At 39.3% G+C, this 14,988-nt stretch overlaps 1 protein-coding gene across 2 annotated transcripts in view; it reads left to right on the top strand.

Annotated features, from left to right (window-relative positions):
• The window catches only part of lrfn5a (leucine rich repeat and fibronectin type III domain containing 5a), a 125,001-nt gene that overhangs the window by 86,333 nt on the left and 23,680 nt on the right, over positions 1–14,988 (top strand). For both annotated transcript variants that reach the window (XM_067613618.1, XM_067613616.1), the window contains one exon: positions 13,568–13,791. In XM_067613618.1, coding sequence (XP_067469719.1) covers positions 13,595–13,791 — 197 coding nt within the window. In that variant the 5' untranslated portion in view covers positions 13,568–13,594. The remainder of the gene's footprint in view (positions 1–13,567; positions 13,792–14,988) is intronic.

Raw genomic sequence — 14,988 nt, 5'->3', positions numbered from 1 at the left:
GCTACTAAATCTACTGTGTGGTGAGATTGTTTTCTTAACTTCTGTTTCCAAGGTCAAGAGTAGACCTAGAAACTCAGCTTTTAAGCCAAACTGAACAAAAAGTCCTTTAAGTGTTCAGGAAAAAAATGTAAATTGGAACATCTACAATTCATGACAACTGGACATCGTCATCGACTGAAGGAGGTTGTGTGATATGATCACAAGCTCTGGAAGAATTAGTGAATGGAGGTCATAAGACTGTTTTTTCACCTTTCAAACAGTTCGGGAGTTTAAATCATTTTAAAAGGTTGGTGCACTCATTTTCTCATTGGCCTTAAGCAGTATCTACAGTAGCTGTCAACAGTTTTAACTGATCAATTATTAAAGAGATATTGCTGTTAAATGCTTTAAATATAATTTTCCAATGTTGTTAGCACCACAAATGAAATTTCATTAATTTTATAGGGGGTGGAGGCACAAATCTCTGCATTACTATATACTGCACAAGAGTTAAGAGACAATTTGTCATTGAGATTAACCGACCTTTTGCATTTTGATGGTGGGGCTACACTGTTGTTTATCACTGGATCACAGATCACAGATGCATTTACTGTAACTTTTTTTGGTCAGATTAAGTAAATGCAATGGTGATACGCAATGTGTGACTGTATATGATAAATAAAATGAGAGCACGTGCACATGTATCCTCAACAATACATATACAATCAGTGATCCTATATATTATAATGTCAAAGTTCATACATTATCTTAATCTTTGCATGCTATGTTCCATAATGGCTGATTGAAATACAACGGAGCAAATGCTCCATGCCAAATGAAATGAGATATGCATTAGAATAATCTGATATCACTCTGTTCTGCTGCAGCCAGCAGGAATCTGACAAATGAAGGAAAAATCTGCATAAGCTTCTCTTTTTGAACCACCATCCTAATATCTGTACAGTAATCTAAAAAGAAAGAGACTGTTATGAAATCTAGTCTGTGTAATGGTCTAATTTTGTATTACACTTAAAATCTTTTGAGCTCGTTGGTCTGCGTGGAATTGGTGCTGTTTGAATAGTAGTATGTTGCAGTAAACAATGTTGCTCTCCTCAACAAGAGCCTGGCGCTTTGAGACTGTTGGAGAACACTTCAACATATGAAGTGTTTTCCTAACTCTGACATGACTAATCTATTTTAACACCACAAGTACCATAGCAAACTACCTGACACTCCTCAACAAAGAGCCCTGCAAACCACCAGATGACACTTTAGGATGTCAGAGTAGTTTCCTACCTCTAATGTCATATCCACGTCCTGTGGTAAAGATAGTGGTTACGGGCTCTCTACTGAAAAAGTCAGTCAGCCAGAGATACAGTAAATGCCAATATAAAGGTGCTGTTCAAATAATTTTTTATCTCAGCTGTCACCAAGGTAACAACTTCACATCCAGTGTTAACATTGAATCATCCTCTTCCACACTATATGACAGTATACATTCGGTCTTGACTTGTTCCACCTCTTCATTGAAGCAATACGATATTTACACTGAGTGAAATGTTAAAACCCAGGAAGTCATGTTTTTTATGGCTGTATTATACCATCAAATGGCTTGTTGGAATGAGAGAGAGATGAGCTTTTGCCCCACACAGCACTGACTCCATCTTGGCTCCTTACATAGTCGAGTGTCATCAGAAATGAGTAAATCACCTGCAGATGTCGGTAGTAGGCGGACCAATCACCTGCGCAGTCTGGTGAACACCTATTTGCAAACATTATTACTCACTCAAAACCTGTCAAACAGATATAAAGAACACATACTGACAGCAGTCCAAAATACCACCTCATTCGTAACACCTCCATTCACAATCAATCAACCAGTCAATCTCATTTATTTGTATAGCTCCTTTCATACAGGTTAATGCGGTTCAAAGAGCTTCACAGATGACTGAAAAGGTAATAATAAGACAGAACAAGGGAAGTCTGTAAAAACAACAAAAAAGGAAGAAAAAAAAGCAAAACAATTTGAGACCAATGAATGCAAGAAAATACAAATGATGAAAATGTAATAAAGTAGATTTAAAAGCTAAAATAACAGTAATAGTAGTACAATAGAGTTAAATAAAAACTAGATAAAATTGATTAAAAAGACAAAAAATGATGGCAATGAAACACAATAAAATTGATTTAAAAGTTTTAAATAACGATAATAATAATGAAATATCTTATTATCAACATCTGTGGTGGACTCAGGCTGTCTGAGGGCCAGGAACGAAAAAATATAAAGGGCACCAGATACATTCAATGGCCCCCATCTGCAGAAAAGAACGACGCATGTTTTCTTAAAAGGTTAAATCCTCAATTAACACTTTATAGGGTGATTCAGAATATAAGGAAAACAACACCTCTGTATTAAAAAGCATTTACTTTTTAAACATTTATTTTGCAAACAACTCTGTAATCCAACACAGGGAATGGGTAATGTTTTAAATGTTTATTTCGTAAGCACATCTGTAGTAAAAACATGGAACTATTAACATTTTGAGAATTAGCTGTTTTGAGCATGTCAAGGAAGTGAGAAGCAAGATTGTGAAATAAAAGGAGAGTTCTTTTGGCCATGACTTTGTGAATGTTAATGACCTTGTAATGGTCAAATGTGATGTCCGTTAGTGGACAAACTCTGAGAGCCTTCCCTCTCCACATTTGTTTCTAAGCTGGGTCTTGATCAGCTTCAATTTGGAGAACGATCGCTCAACTGATGCAGTTGTCACTTGCAATGTAGCATTTATTTTGAGGGGTTTTGTCAGCTTTGGGAAGACTGTGTCCACATCATTTTCTTTAAGGCACGTCAGCATAGCTTGAACATTGCTGGTAGAAGGAGCATAGGAAGAGTGGAACACTTTAGGTTCAGTGACAATACTGTCTTCCTCCATGTCATAGAATTGGCAAACATCCTTGAAAGACTGGGCAGCTCTGTCATTCATCATGCCTTTCCAGTTACTTGGGGTGGTAAGGCCGTGACAAACGGCACTAGAAGTGCACTAGCCCTCTTGCCTTTGTCATGTGTGTTTTTACCCCTACCAAGGAAGTTGTGTTTTCCCTCCTCTCCATTTGTATGGCTGATAGCAGGGTTCCTCAAAAGGTTCTCTTCCAGATTTAATAACATGACAAGATACATTTTTAAAACATTTTAACATGCCTGGTCAGAGGTTTAAGTTCTACTAGAGATCTCTTTAGTTGCTAATGGTTAATATAAACGTTCTTTTATCTCTCTCATCTCCTCCCTTGCTGTCTCTAGCTGCATTTTGCAGATCCCTTCGTATTGTTTTCAATTTTCTGTCTCTTCTTGGCATTCTGTAATTATAGGGAAAACAGGATATTAGTATACTGTCTGTGAGGGCATGCATCTGCCTCTTCCTTGACACTGATAATTCGTCATGGAGCTGTCCATAACTGTGTTCGACCTTCATCAATGAGAGCTGCTGCTAAAGATGGGTTCGGGGCTTTCCACAGAACAATATAGGCCTATGTCTCTCAATGAACTGAACAAGAAGAGGATCTTTGTTTAAGATATGACATATGATCTTCACATGAATAGCCACTATTGTAAAGATGGCATTTTGATTTTATTCTCATTTTAGCTTCTTATATCACCATTACACATACTTTTGAATATAAAAATGTATGCATGTTTTACATAACCAATGAAATGCTTTTAAACAATATATGATATGTGCAGATAGCTGATAGGACAATCTTAGTAAGACCTCCTCTTTGTCCTGGAGTATTACAGGATGTGTATTCTTTGGGAAGAAGGGTTGGCAGACAGCTTTTGAGTTTCCAGTGGCAGTTGGCAGATTTTTTTAAAACTATTTTTGCATGCCCTCTTTTCTTTGTATTTTTTTTGTATTTTTTACTTCGCTTTTGTGCAAAAAAATCCAAGTAGATCATCTTGATCTTCTGAAAGGCAGAAAATTCTCCTCTTTTTTGGACTGCTAAACTTAACTCATCCAAGGCTTCTTCAACTACATTTCGGTAAGATACCTTGCATATTAACTATTCTCTAATGTGTTAATAGTACTAATTTGGATCTCTCAAAATAGGGACCAGCATTAGAAGTGTTAGGACAAGAGCCACCGTAATGGGGTAAAGCCTAGAATGAGGGGTGTAGCTGCCCTGGTGCTGGGGCTCTCTGTCAGATACTAACATACTTCTAGGAGGAGAAGAGACCTCTTTAACACATACTGATTTCGCTGATAATAATAATTTACTCTGTTATTGTAATTACCTTATCCCCTGATTAGAGACACTGGAAATTGGATGGAATAATGTCAGCTACAACAACTTCAACATGTTTTTAAAGGTGCTTTTTTTCCCTAATGGTCAGCCTACATAAAGGATACATTAATTTCTACCATAATGGCCAGTTTACTCCATTGTAGGGGCATCTCATTGGGCAAAGTATCTCATGTTCTTCACTGGAAGGGCACTTCACCATGTTCTTCTCTCATACAGTGCACCCTATTGGGCACTTTTTTTCATTGAAAGGGCACCCAATTCTGCTCTTCAGTATGTTAGATTTAGGGGAACCCTAAATTGCACTTTTTCTTTTTTTTGTCCACTAAGGGAACCCATACAGAAACTCCAGCTCACCACATTATGGCAACTCATAGGGCATTGCATTACATCCTCTTCATTGATAGGGCACATCATGTTTTCTCAATTCCTGGGGTACTATCACATTTTATCATACTGTGGGGGCACCTTAGAGGGAATTTTATCATTCTGTGGGAGCACTTTAGAAGACACTTTATCATACTGTGGGGACACCTTAGAGGGAATTTTATCATTCTGTGGGAGCACTTTAGAAGACACTTTATCATACTGTGGGGGCACCTTAAAGGGCACTTTCGTTGTATTCTTTTTATATAAAATATATATAATAATTTTAATCGCATATGATTGATGTTTTTATCAGCAGTTTCAGAGGTTGTGTTTTGATGTATACAAGATTGGTCATGACAGTGTAGATAGAATCACAGATGATCAGCATCGCCACTGCAGGGGTTCCAAGGCTGGAGTTTTTGCTTAGGAGGGAGAGATGACTCCAACCTGCTCAACAGAGTGGTGGTGGTGACCCACCTGAAGGGACAAGACCCAGGGAAGGCACCTCAGCTGTCAGGTCCAGGGTGCAGCAACAAACACTGCATGCATGGAGTAGAGCAACCATCTGGGGAGAGCGTTTCTACTCCAGTACCAGGACACCTGCCATTTGAAGCCAGTGGGGGCAAGCAACCAGTGGGCACAGCACCATCCCTTTCCTGATGCACAGAAACCGGTCTCCCCGTCTCCTCCAGCACAGCAAACCGGTTGTCAAGCTGAATCGGAGAAGCTGATTTGCCTAACTCCTCCGAAGCAGCGGACTTGCTAGCTGGGTGCAGTGGCGAACGGGAAGAGTGTTTACCCTGCTGGTGTTTGTGCTTCACTGAGACCCATGCCTCCTGTGTGTGTGGAGAAGAGCAGGCCTGGGCAAGTGTAGGCCATTGGTCGTCTGACAGAAGCAGAGGTTATAGAGCTGGACCACGGCAGTGTGACATCAAAGTCCTGAGCCACAGAGAGGTGCTTTGGTCCATACAGCCAGATTCACCCAAAGCTGAAATATGCTTCTGGGCAGTTGCAACAGTAGAAAATGCCAACATAAGTTCATCCTTTTTTCTCAGTTCATTTTTTAAGCGTTGAATGTTCTGTTGTAGCTTTGTGTAGACATGTTTACAATTTACACATACTGCCATTGACAGGTAGATAAAAAGCCCATAAAAATTTAGACAATGAATAAATAAATATACAAAATTAAAGGTGGATAAATAATAAGATACAATCAAACCCAATGGCTATCTGTCTGAAGATGATTTAGCCTCTGGGGGCAACGGCCAATAATTTGGGGGTTCGGGGGTAGCCAGCAGATATTTGGGTAACAGATAATGGATATTTGGGCCAAGACTTCCTCTTTCGTGCAACTTCCCAGAATTCTTCAGGTCTCACACCTATACTTGAACTCCGACCATGGATCCAACAACCAGCTGCCATAGGTCATTTTGGTCTATGATCTGTGATGTCATCTTGCCAACAAAAGCCCAGCTGGCCTCTGTTCTAACTCTTCTCTTCACCGCTGCTGCAGGTGCCTCTCCCTCCGAGCTCTGCCCTCATGTGTAGTCTGCTTGAAGTAGATGCACAGAACTGTTTTCTTCACAGCAGTAGCAAAAGGGCAAACCTGATCCAAGTTATTTAGCGCTAGTGGCTACAACACAGAAGCCGCACAGCGAGCACAGCTGATCTTCTGCTCACAGTCTGCCAGCTAACAGGAACAACTGGTTTCCCTCCAACCCGCACGACCGGACCACTGACTGCACAGAAGACTGCACGTCAACACTGGAACTAAAACTCTTCCCAGCCTGGCTCCTCCACAACCGACAGATCGCCAGCTAACAAAGCAGCGCGCCAAAGCAGCGCGCCAAAGCAGCACGCCAAAGCAGCAGGCCAAGGCAGCACGCCGAAGCACCCTTCTCCCTCCATGGATTGGTATCAAACAAACTGCGCAACAGAGCATAGTACAGCATGGGTGTATTGATGTATTGATTTAGTTTAGTGTTACTCACTGAGCTTTATTGTTATGATGTCTTTTCATTGTCAGGTTATTGGATAGCCACACCGCTAAGTTGATTTTACTATGCTTGCACACATATTCATAGCACGGGAGTTACATCCACCGACTACTAGGCCTTGCATGCAACTAACTAACCTCTCTTTTAACCTGGCACCTTTATCCTACACAAATTGGCCTTAAACATAGATTCGCAGAAACTCAAAGCACACACATGCGGAGGCAGAGCAAAGAAACATGCACACTCTCTCCCTCACAGGCCATGCAGTCCGGGTGGCCATCTTTGATTCTGCCATCTTGTTTGTAGTTTTCCTTTGTCTGCCATCTTGTTTTCCTTTATGTACCTCTCACACACACTATGGGATCTCAGCTGCCATTTTGAGTCAACCATATTGTTTTTGTCTGTTTTCCTACACACATGCACAAGCATACACATACACACCTGTATAAAGTACCATTAGTTAGATTATATATTGTGTATTTTTAATTCTGTTATCTGTTAAAATAACTGCTTTTGGATATACCTGCTGGTCTATTTAATCAGCACAAGAATCAGTGTTGCCAACCTCTACTCTGCAGAACTCCAAAACCCTTCAACCTTTACTAGTTATTGATATGATCATTTTGGTTGTAGTTAGAGTTCCAAACTGATAATTAGTATATTTTATGAGACTGAATCAGTGAATTAGCTATCCTTTCCCTTTTAAAGGGTGGTGCCCAGAGGTGGATATAATGTAAATTAAATCGTATTACTTAATGTAATTATTAATTATTTCTGATAGCCAAAAATGGATAAGCTGTCACACCTTCAAAATGCCCTACATTGTCCTATCATTTACCTTCTAGTTGCAGATTAGAGTATTAGTTATTACCACAGAATAAATTATCAGTCATCTACTAATCTAAATAATATTGTAGAACGTTGTTTCCCTATAATAACTGTCTCCTTACAAGCTGCTGCAGTTCCAATTATCCTGTCTTACATTAAAATTATAGTGGGAATACAATACATCTACAGTATAATTTGTTCAAACTTCACCTGTGGTTTAGTATAAACCCAGTTCCTGCCTCTTGTAGAAATCACTGAAATGCCACTAGAATTCATTGCATCTGAGGTTTAAGGTCATGAACGTCATTTCTTCAGCTCAGAACATTTTACTAATTTCTTAATGATAAAATTTTTCACCATGTATGATTTTACAGAGGCAGCACTATTAGATGTGTCAAACAAAATGTGTTTGCTACATTTAAAAGGTGTTGAATCTGCCTCAATTTATTTGGATCCATGGAAGAGGGTTACTGATTATCTGACAAACTAAAGAGATCTATGTATGAGCAAAGCTTAGTTTTTCAGGAATGCAGACATGAGATGTCTACATTCTCCTCAAAGTGTTTTTCAATGCATTTAGTCACAGTAGCTCTCAATGGCATACACAGGCTCAAGGTACGAATATTAATAATTATATGAATATAAAGGGACCCTGATTATAAGACAACCCCTCCCCTTTTCCAACAGCTGTTTTTGGAAAAATAGTTAGAATATAGAATATAACTTACATCATAGTATAGTTACATACTCACATACTCTCCTAGCAGGCTCTTGGAAGCATTAAAAAATGATTTTCTCTGGCAGATAGCATTTATAAGACTGCCTGTTTGTCTATTTGAGCTTCTTATCATCTGTGACAGTGGTATTTGGCAGCTTGACATATTCCGTTTCTGCAGTAGAGACGTCAGAAAACACTTTGGACTCGTTTTCCTTCGTCATGAATTTATTTTCTCTGTGGCAGAAAAACATGTTAAACGAGCCTTCAGAAACTCCTGCAGGTTGAACTGGACTAACGTAACACTTTTAGTGCTGACTGACTCTAACACACTCACTACCAACAGACTTAAAGACACTTTCTAGCCTAATAACATTTATGCTACAGACAACCCATAATGAAAAAAAAAGAATATCTGATGTTGTGAACACATAATTGTCTAGCCAGTAGCAGAGTGTGTATGCAAATCAACCTATAGACTGACATGCGTATTTAGTAAAAAATATTAGAGGTTAACCAATAAACGGTTAACTGTTGACATCCGTAGTTTGAACCACAGCTTCAGAGGACCCAACAACAGGGTTTAAAAGACCACGTTTTTGTTTTATACACCAGCAGCTAAGCTAATGACATAACAACAGCTCCCATTAGATTTAGATAGGCAGAGAAACCCCTTACCTCAGCTTTCAGATTCAATTAATACACGGAAAATGAGGGTTGGAACTTGCTGGCTTTTTTATTTGCTCTTAATACTTCAGTGTATGGTTTGCTGCAAAACACATGACCTCAAATGCATCACTCGCTAATTGGATGTGCATTAAGTGTAAAAAAGCTGATCAGGAGCAACAAAAGTCTACAGAAATCTTCAATCGTGCTTTTCTTGGCAGCTTCAAAAGAGTTTGAATGTGTGAATACTTCCAAGCCGTCGCTTTTAACTGCCAAGTCGTTCCGCTGGTTATCCCTGTGAGATTTGAATACAGCCTAAGATCAGTTTCAGTATATGGAGTGTGTGGAGAATCCATTTGAGCTGTCCGGGAAGCCAGTTGTTCATCAGTGAGCAAGCCAGGGGGGAAACTGGCTCTACGGAGGACCTTCAGGGAACTGGGGTGTCACTGTGGAAGGGTTTCAAAGAAGTAGATAAAGCAGCCTGCACACATATGTGAAACAGAATCGTATTTTACACACAACTACAAACAGAGCTTAATTTGTCTCCCTTACCCATAATCCCTTTGGTTAATTCACCATTCCATTTGATCCTAGTGGTCCTACATGTCACCCTTAAGCTATACTGAGTCAGTAAGTTGAGTGTGTGTGATGTGTTTGTGGTGAGGACTGAAATTGAGCTTCATGCTGATGTATTTTTTTTTCTATGACATATAGCCTATACATCCTCTCCCATATAGTGAATGTTGTATATGGTTTGTGTGTCATGTGTAACCGTGACAGCATGACGGCAGCATCAGCTATCCCACCTCGTCTCCTCTTGCTAAATGAAATTCGTCCCTCTCCCCGTTTTCCTTTCACACCTCAGCACTCATTTTAATTAGCTCGCTCTCTGATCTCTCTTTTTTTCTCTCCCTCTCTGATAATTCTCCCCCGTTTCCTTTGCATTTCTCTGTCTCTCTCACTCATTCACTCTCATTACAGCCATTTCTCAGTGTAATTAATGAGCTGATATCTGCTTTCGTGTCACAAGGGTCATGAGCTCCCTCTCTTTTTCTCTCTGTGTAGCGCAAGTGCATATGAGTCATCCGGTGCTCTATTTAGCTGCCGCTCTGTCTTTCTGCTCTTCTTTTCCTACACTCAAATAGAGAGAGAAAGAAAAACAGGGATTCTATGACCTCCAAATTCACGGCAGATTTCAGCTCAGTAATTACACTGAGAAATTAAAGAGATATATAGAAAGTGGACCACACAACTAGACAGATAAAGGTGAATGGCTTCTTAGTCAGACTAGTGATTTCATACAATATGAATATGCAGCATTTGCATTAACCTGCAGCAGGGGTTTATCACACAGACACTATCAGGAAAAGTGTCAAATTACTGAAGCAGATACTAAATAGATTTCCAAACACTATTCTCTGATCGTCCATCTAGCAGTCAAAGTACTGTCCCATGCTGCAAAGCCCAGTCATTTGACTCCCATCACAACATTAAACCACGACAGCTGCTGTATTTGCCCAGATCAGGTTTGCTGGTGTACAGTTTCAGAGCCACACATTAACGGAAAGGCTGCAAATATTCTATATTTTTCATAAGAACTGGACCTAAAACGGCCTGTTTCAGACCAGTATAAGTTTTTTTTAAAACTGTAAATCATGCAAAGATATTCGAGTAGAGCCCCAAAACATAAATATAGACCTGGAAATGTGTATGATATGTCCCCTTTAAACAAGGATAAAGAATATATTACCTAGAATGGCTTCATGTTTTAATGCTAATGAATGACATTGTCATTTTGGCAACATCAAGAGAAAAATTCATTGAAAAAGTTGAATACCTTGAAGCTTATTTGAGTTAATATGGCATGGTTGTAAATGAGAACAAAACTAAGTTTATGGTGATAATTGGCTCTGATTGGGGTCGACACTAAATCAACCTTGGTTCTTTTACAGTCAGGCATTGTGATAGATCCAGTTATCATGAACCTGCATGTAGAGGAAAAAATAAAACACTTAAATAGACAAATTATGATGCCCCATTTAGCATGAAAAAGAAAGTGTTTGAAGCTGCCCTCTCTTCTGCTGTTTTGTGTGGATGTGAGGATTGGCTTAAAGTGTTTCTAAAACTCCATTGAGACCCCATACATGGCTGCGGCGAAAGCCTCATTTTGAGTGAGGACCTCCACACCCAGCTTAACCTGTTTATTAGAGGCAAGACTTCTCATCAGTACAGGCTCTAGTGAGAGAAAAACAGTTCTCAAGTTCCTACATAAGATGAAGCATCGGCTTCATATGCATGAGGATCCTTTGGGTTATGATCTCAGATTGACTCGATATAAGGATCATGTCATGAAGTCTCATATTGTACAAAGGATGTAAGTGAAAAATTATATCAGAACTGACAGAGATGTCTGATGTTTGTCATAACTCAGAGAGTCATATTCATGTTGCTTACTTGCCTGAAAACACTGGAAAGTGACCAGGTTGTTGGGTGAGTTTACTTTTCAATTTGAGCCAATCCCACATACACCATCCTGCCGCAGTAAACACACATTTGCACACCAAATGTGTATAACCTGCAGCTTACAATAGTCCCCAGCGAATGCACCATTCACTCCTCCAACATGCCAGACTTTATTGCCCATTAGGGTTGTATCTGAGGTTGTTTTTTTATGTGGTTCATCATTTAGTGATGTGACTTGCAACCACCTTTTCCAAAATAACTTTTATAATATTTGTGGTGAAACTATGGCAAAATGATATATTTGTGAGCCGTTTTTATAGATTTACATCCTAAATATGACGCATGGGCTTGGAGCTGAGTGCCACGGAGCAGGAAAGTCACAGAGTATTGAGAGACGGGCTGCTGCATGATAAGTAATCTGTGGCTGTGATTTAATTGAATATAACTTGTAACTCTTTTTTTGCAAATTACTGTGATGTACATTTCTTCACACCTAATGTCTGGTACTGTCGTTATCTTGAAGTAAATGTCCACTGACAAACAGGTGGTCAGGTTTATGTTTCTAGTTTGGAATAGATAAATGTACTGCAGGGTTAGCGCGAGCTGTGACAGCCAACAGTTCTGGCTGCACAGTTTGACTGACAGGCTATCTCTGGGAAGTGCAGCACAGAAACACCACAGTGATTAATTCACACCACAGATGGAGGCAAAATAGAGCAAAAAACATTTTGATTGTAATATCTCAACATCTTGACTTAGAGAGAGAAATTACAGCTCTCTGATGGTAACTGGATGTAATGGGCTTTTAGAGCCATTCAGTTACTATGTGATTACACTACTGAGACAATTAATGATATGAATAACAGATAATGTACATATTGATTAAATTAACCTGCTTTGTCACTACTTAGCAAGCTAAAATTGTTCTTATTGATATATTATAACTGTAAAGAAGCATTATTAAATGAATTATTAACATGAATAAAGCCATTCGTTACAACTCATACACTCTTACTAAATGCTGACTCATTAGAAAGTGGTACCTGAAGTGTATTACTCATTGGTTTGATTATTAATGCCAATACTCTTGAAGAAACTTTAAAAAGAAAATATTATTTTTACTAACACAATTAGTCACTGTATTTCCATGCAAATCACCCTGCAGCTCACCAGGTTTTCTTCCAATAATATGATAAGTGAGAAAAAGATTCATTGAGACAAAACCTGAACTGTTGTTTCACCCTCACCAGACCTGTGTTGGGTTTGTGTATCATGTGTACATATATATGCCAGTGCCTATATGTGAGAGTGTGTGTGTGTGTATGTTTGCACTGTGATCCCTTTAATCCTGATTCTCCCATGTCCTTCAAACCCCAATCAAGGTTGTCATTAATGAGCATTCTCTCTCCCTCGCCCTTCTCTCCCTCTTTCTCTAAACCTTTTCCTAATTAACTACAAGCACCACTGCTTACTAATGATGACTGGAAATGTGTGTGCACGCATGCACATGCACGCACAGCAACACTGTTGGGCAATAAATGACTAATAAACATCTTCTCTGGTTTGATTAGCAATGCCTAAAAGTTGTTGGTGATTCAACTCAGAAGCCTTTGGGTCCATCTCGTCATTAAAATTTTTAACTTCATCAAAATCAGATTCACTCCAGTTGCCAACTGTAATAAATGTTTAGAGGTTATTCATTGATCCGCGCAAATACTGAAAGTAATTCACAATGCATACATAACACAGTGCAATAGCAACAAGCCCTTGTACAGTGCAAGTCCAGCACATACTGCACTTACCATCCTACCTACAAAATACACTACACACTCAGCTTCCACTACATGTACTTTAGTTGATATAGAAGGAAGTGCAGTGGGTGATAAGTAGTCTATTAGTCCAGCATACCATGAAAAAGTTATACTCAATAGACTGAACACTGTTGAGCAAAGTGTCATTGTGCACAGTGTGAAGCACACAGGTTTTTCCTTGCATTTATACTCCAAAACTTAGCAAAAAACCCCACTAATATTAAAACCATGTCAATAAATGGATAATAATTACCAATAATTTGTTTGAGAGAAGAAATGCCTTTCAATTTCTTGCTTTTTTCTAGTATTTTATTTCAAATATTTATTTCTAGTATATCATATATGCCCAGTTTTAATATGCATTTCATAGTCAGAGAAAAAGTCCAATGTCAGTAACGTCTCCATTTCTCTCTCTCTTTGTCTCTCTCCGTCTCCTTTTTCAGGTGTCGAGTCCAGGTGGGGTGGTAACCATGGAGAGACTGTTGCTGTGTGTGATGCTGGTAGTTGCCATAGCAGTGCGGGCACAGATCTGCCCGAAGCGCTGCGTATGTCAGATCCTGTCACCCAACCTGGCAACCCTCTGTGCCAAGAAAGGTCTACTGTTTGTACCACCAAACATTGATAGGCATACAGTGGAGCTACGGCTGGCTGACAACTTTGTCACAAGGTAACCGTCACATATCACACAACCACCGATCTGATATGTTTTTAACTTAGCAACTAGCCAAGGTAAGATCCTGATAAGGGACACAAGGGTATATGTTCATAGATTTAGTGGTACATGATTTTGAGAATATACATGAGTCTACTGTTTTTTTTACAATTATATTTTGTTTTATTTAGAGCCTGATAGTTTCCTACTGATATAAGCCTTGAAACTCACGATTGCATTACTGGAAAAGGCCTTTTAAATGCAATTTTAGTCTGACCACCCTATGCCACTACTACTCTGTTACCTCCAATAGGCCTGCTTCTTGTTACTGGTGTGACAGTTACTTCTGTTGGAACTACCAGTGTTGTTGTTAATGATAAAGTTACAAGTAAATCTTTTGCAAATTCTACTGCTACCGCTACAACAGTTGCTCCTGTTAATGCTGTTAGCCTGCTGCCATTAGGCTATTACAGTAGCTACTACAGCCAAAAAACTGCTAATCTATTACTACTCAAACTGCTGGCACTTAACCTCTTAACATCCACTGGGTCGCCGGCAACCCGCTTAAGCCAGTTGTAAGCGGTAGAATGACACAGTAATGAGTAAAAGCAATTAGCACAATTTGGCCAATCGGAGATAACTGGAGAGGTTCGAGGACACCGGTGACACAACAAAACTAAAAAACTCCCATAAGGTTAGACCTACAGGTCTGGAATTTTATACAGGTTGACAAGATGTAGAGGGCATGTGGTGATTTGCATGGTTCTGGCATAAAGCATGTCCTAATTATACCTGGAGTAGTGATATTTTATAAGCCTCTATTTAAATACGTTTCTGGTGCTGTAGATCCTCCAAATTGATGATATCATCCTGTCCTCTGAAAATCTGAAAAAATCCTGACACAGTAAGCTGCACTTTGACAGCTGTGGGAATAACCTCAAAAAAATAGAGCTCATCTTTAATATTTGTGTTACAAATTTACCAGACAAATTAAAGTTCAATCAGGAGAGACAAGTAAATGAAGCAAAGATAATTGTTTATTGTACAGACGATACTGATAATTAGTCTTGTCAAAAGTCTTTGGACTTAGACTCCACAGGGAGATTTTGTAATCGAGGGACATCAATCCTGAGCAGCAGCAAGATAAATCCCACCATGGAGTCCAGACGCTGGTGGTGGTGGTGGCTGATGACTTCCGCTGAGACTGATAAG

The sequence above is a fragment of the Thunnus thynnus genome, chromosome 16, assembly GCF_963924715.1.
Source record: "Thunnus thynnus chromosome 16, fThuThy2.1, whole genome shotgun sequence".
Taxonomy (NCBI): Eukaryota; Metazoa; Chordata; class Actinopteri; order Scombriformes; family Scombridae; genus Thunnus; species Thunnus thynnus.
This window is presented reverse-complemented; position numbering and strand designations above follow the sequence as displayed.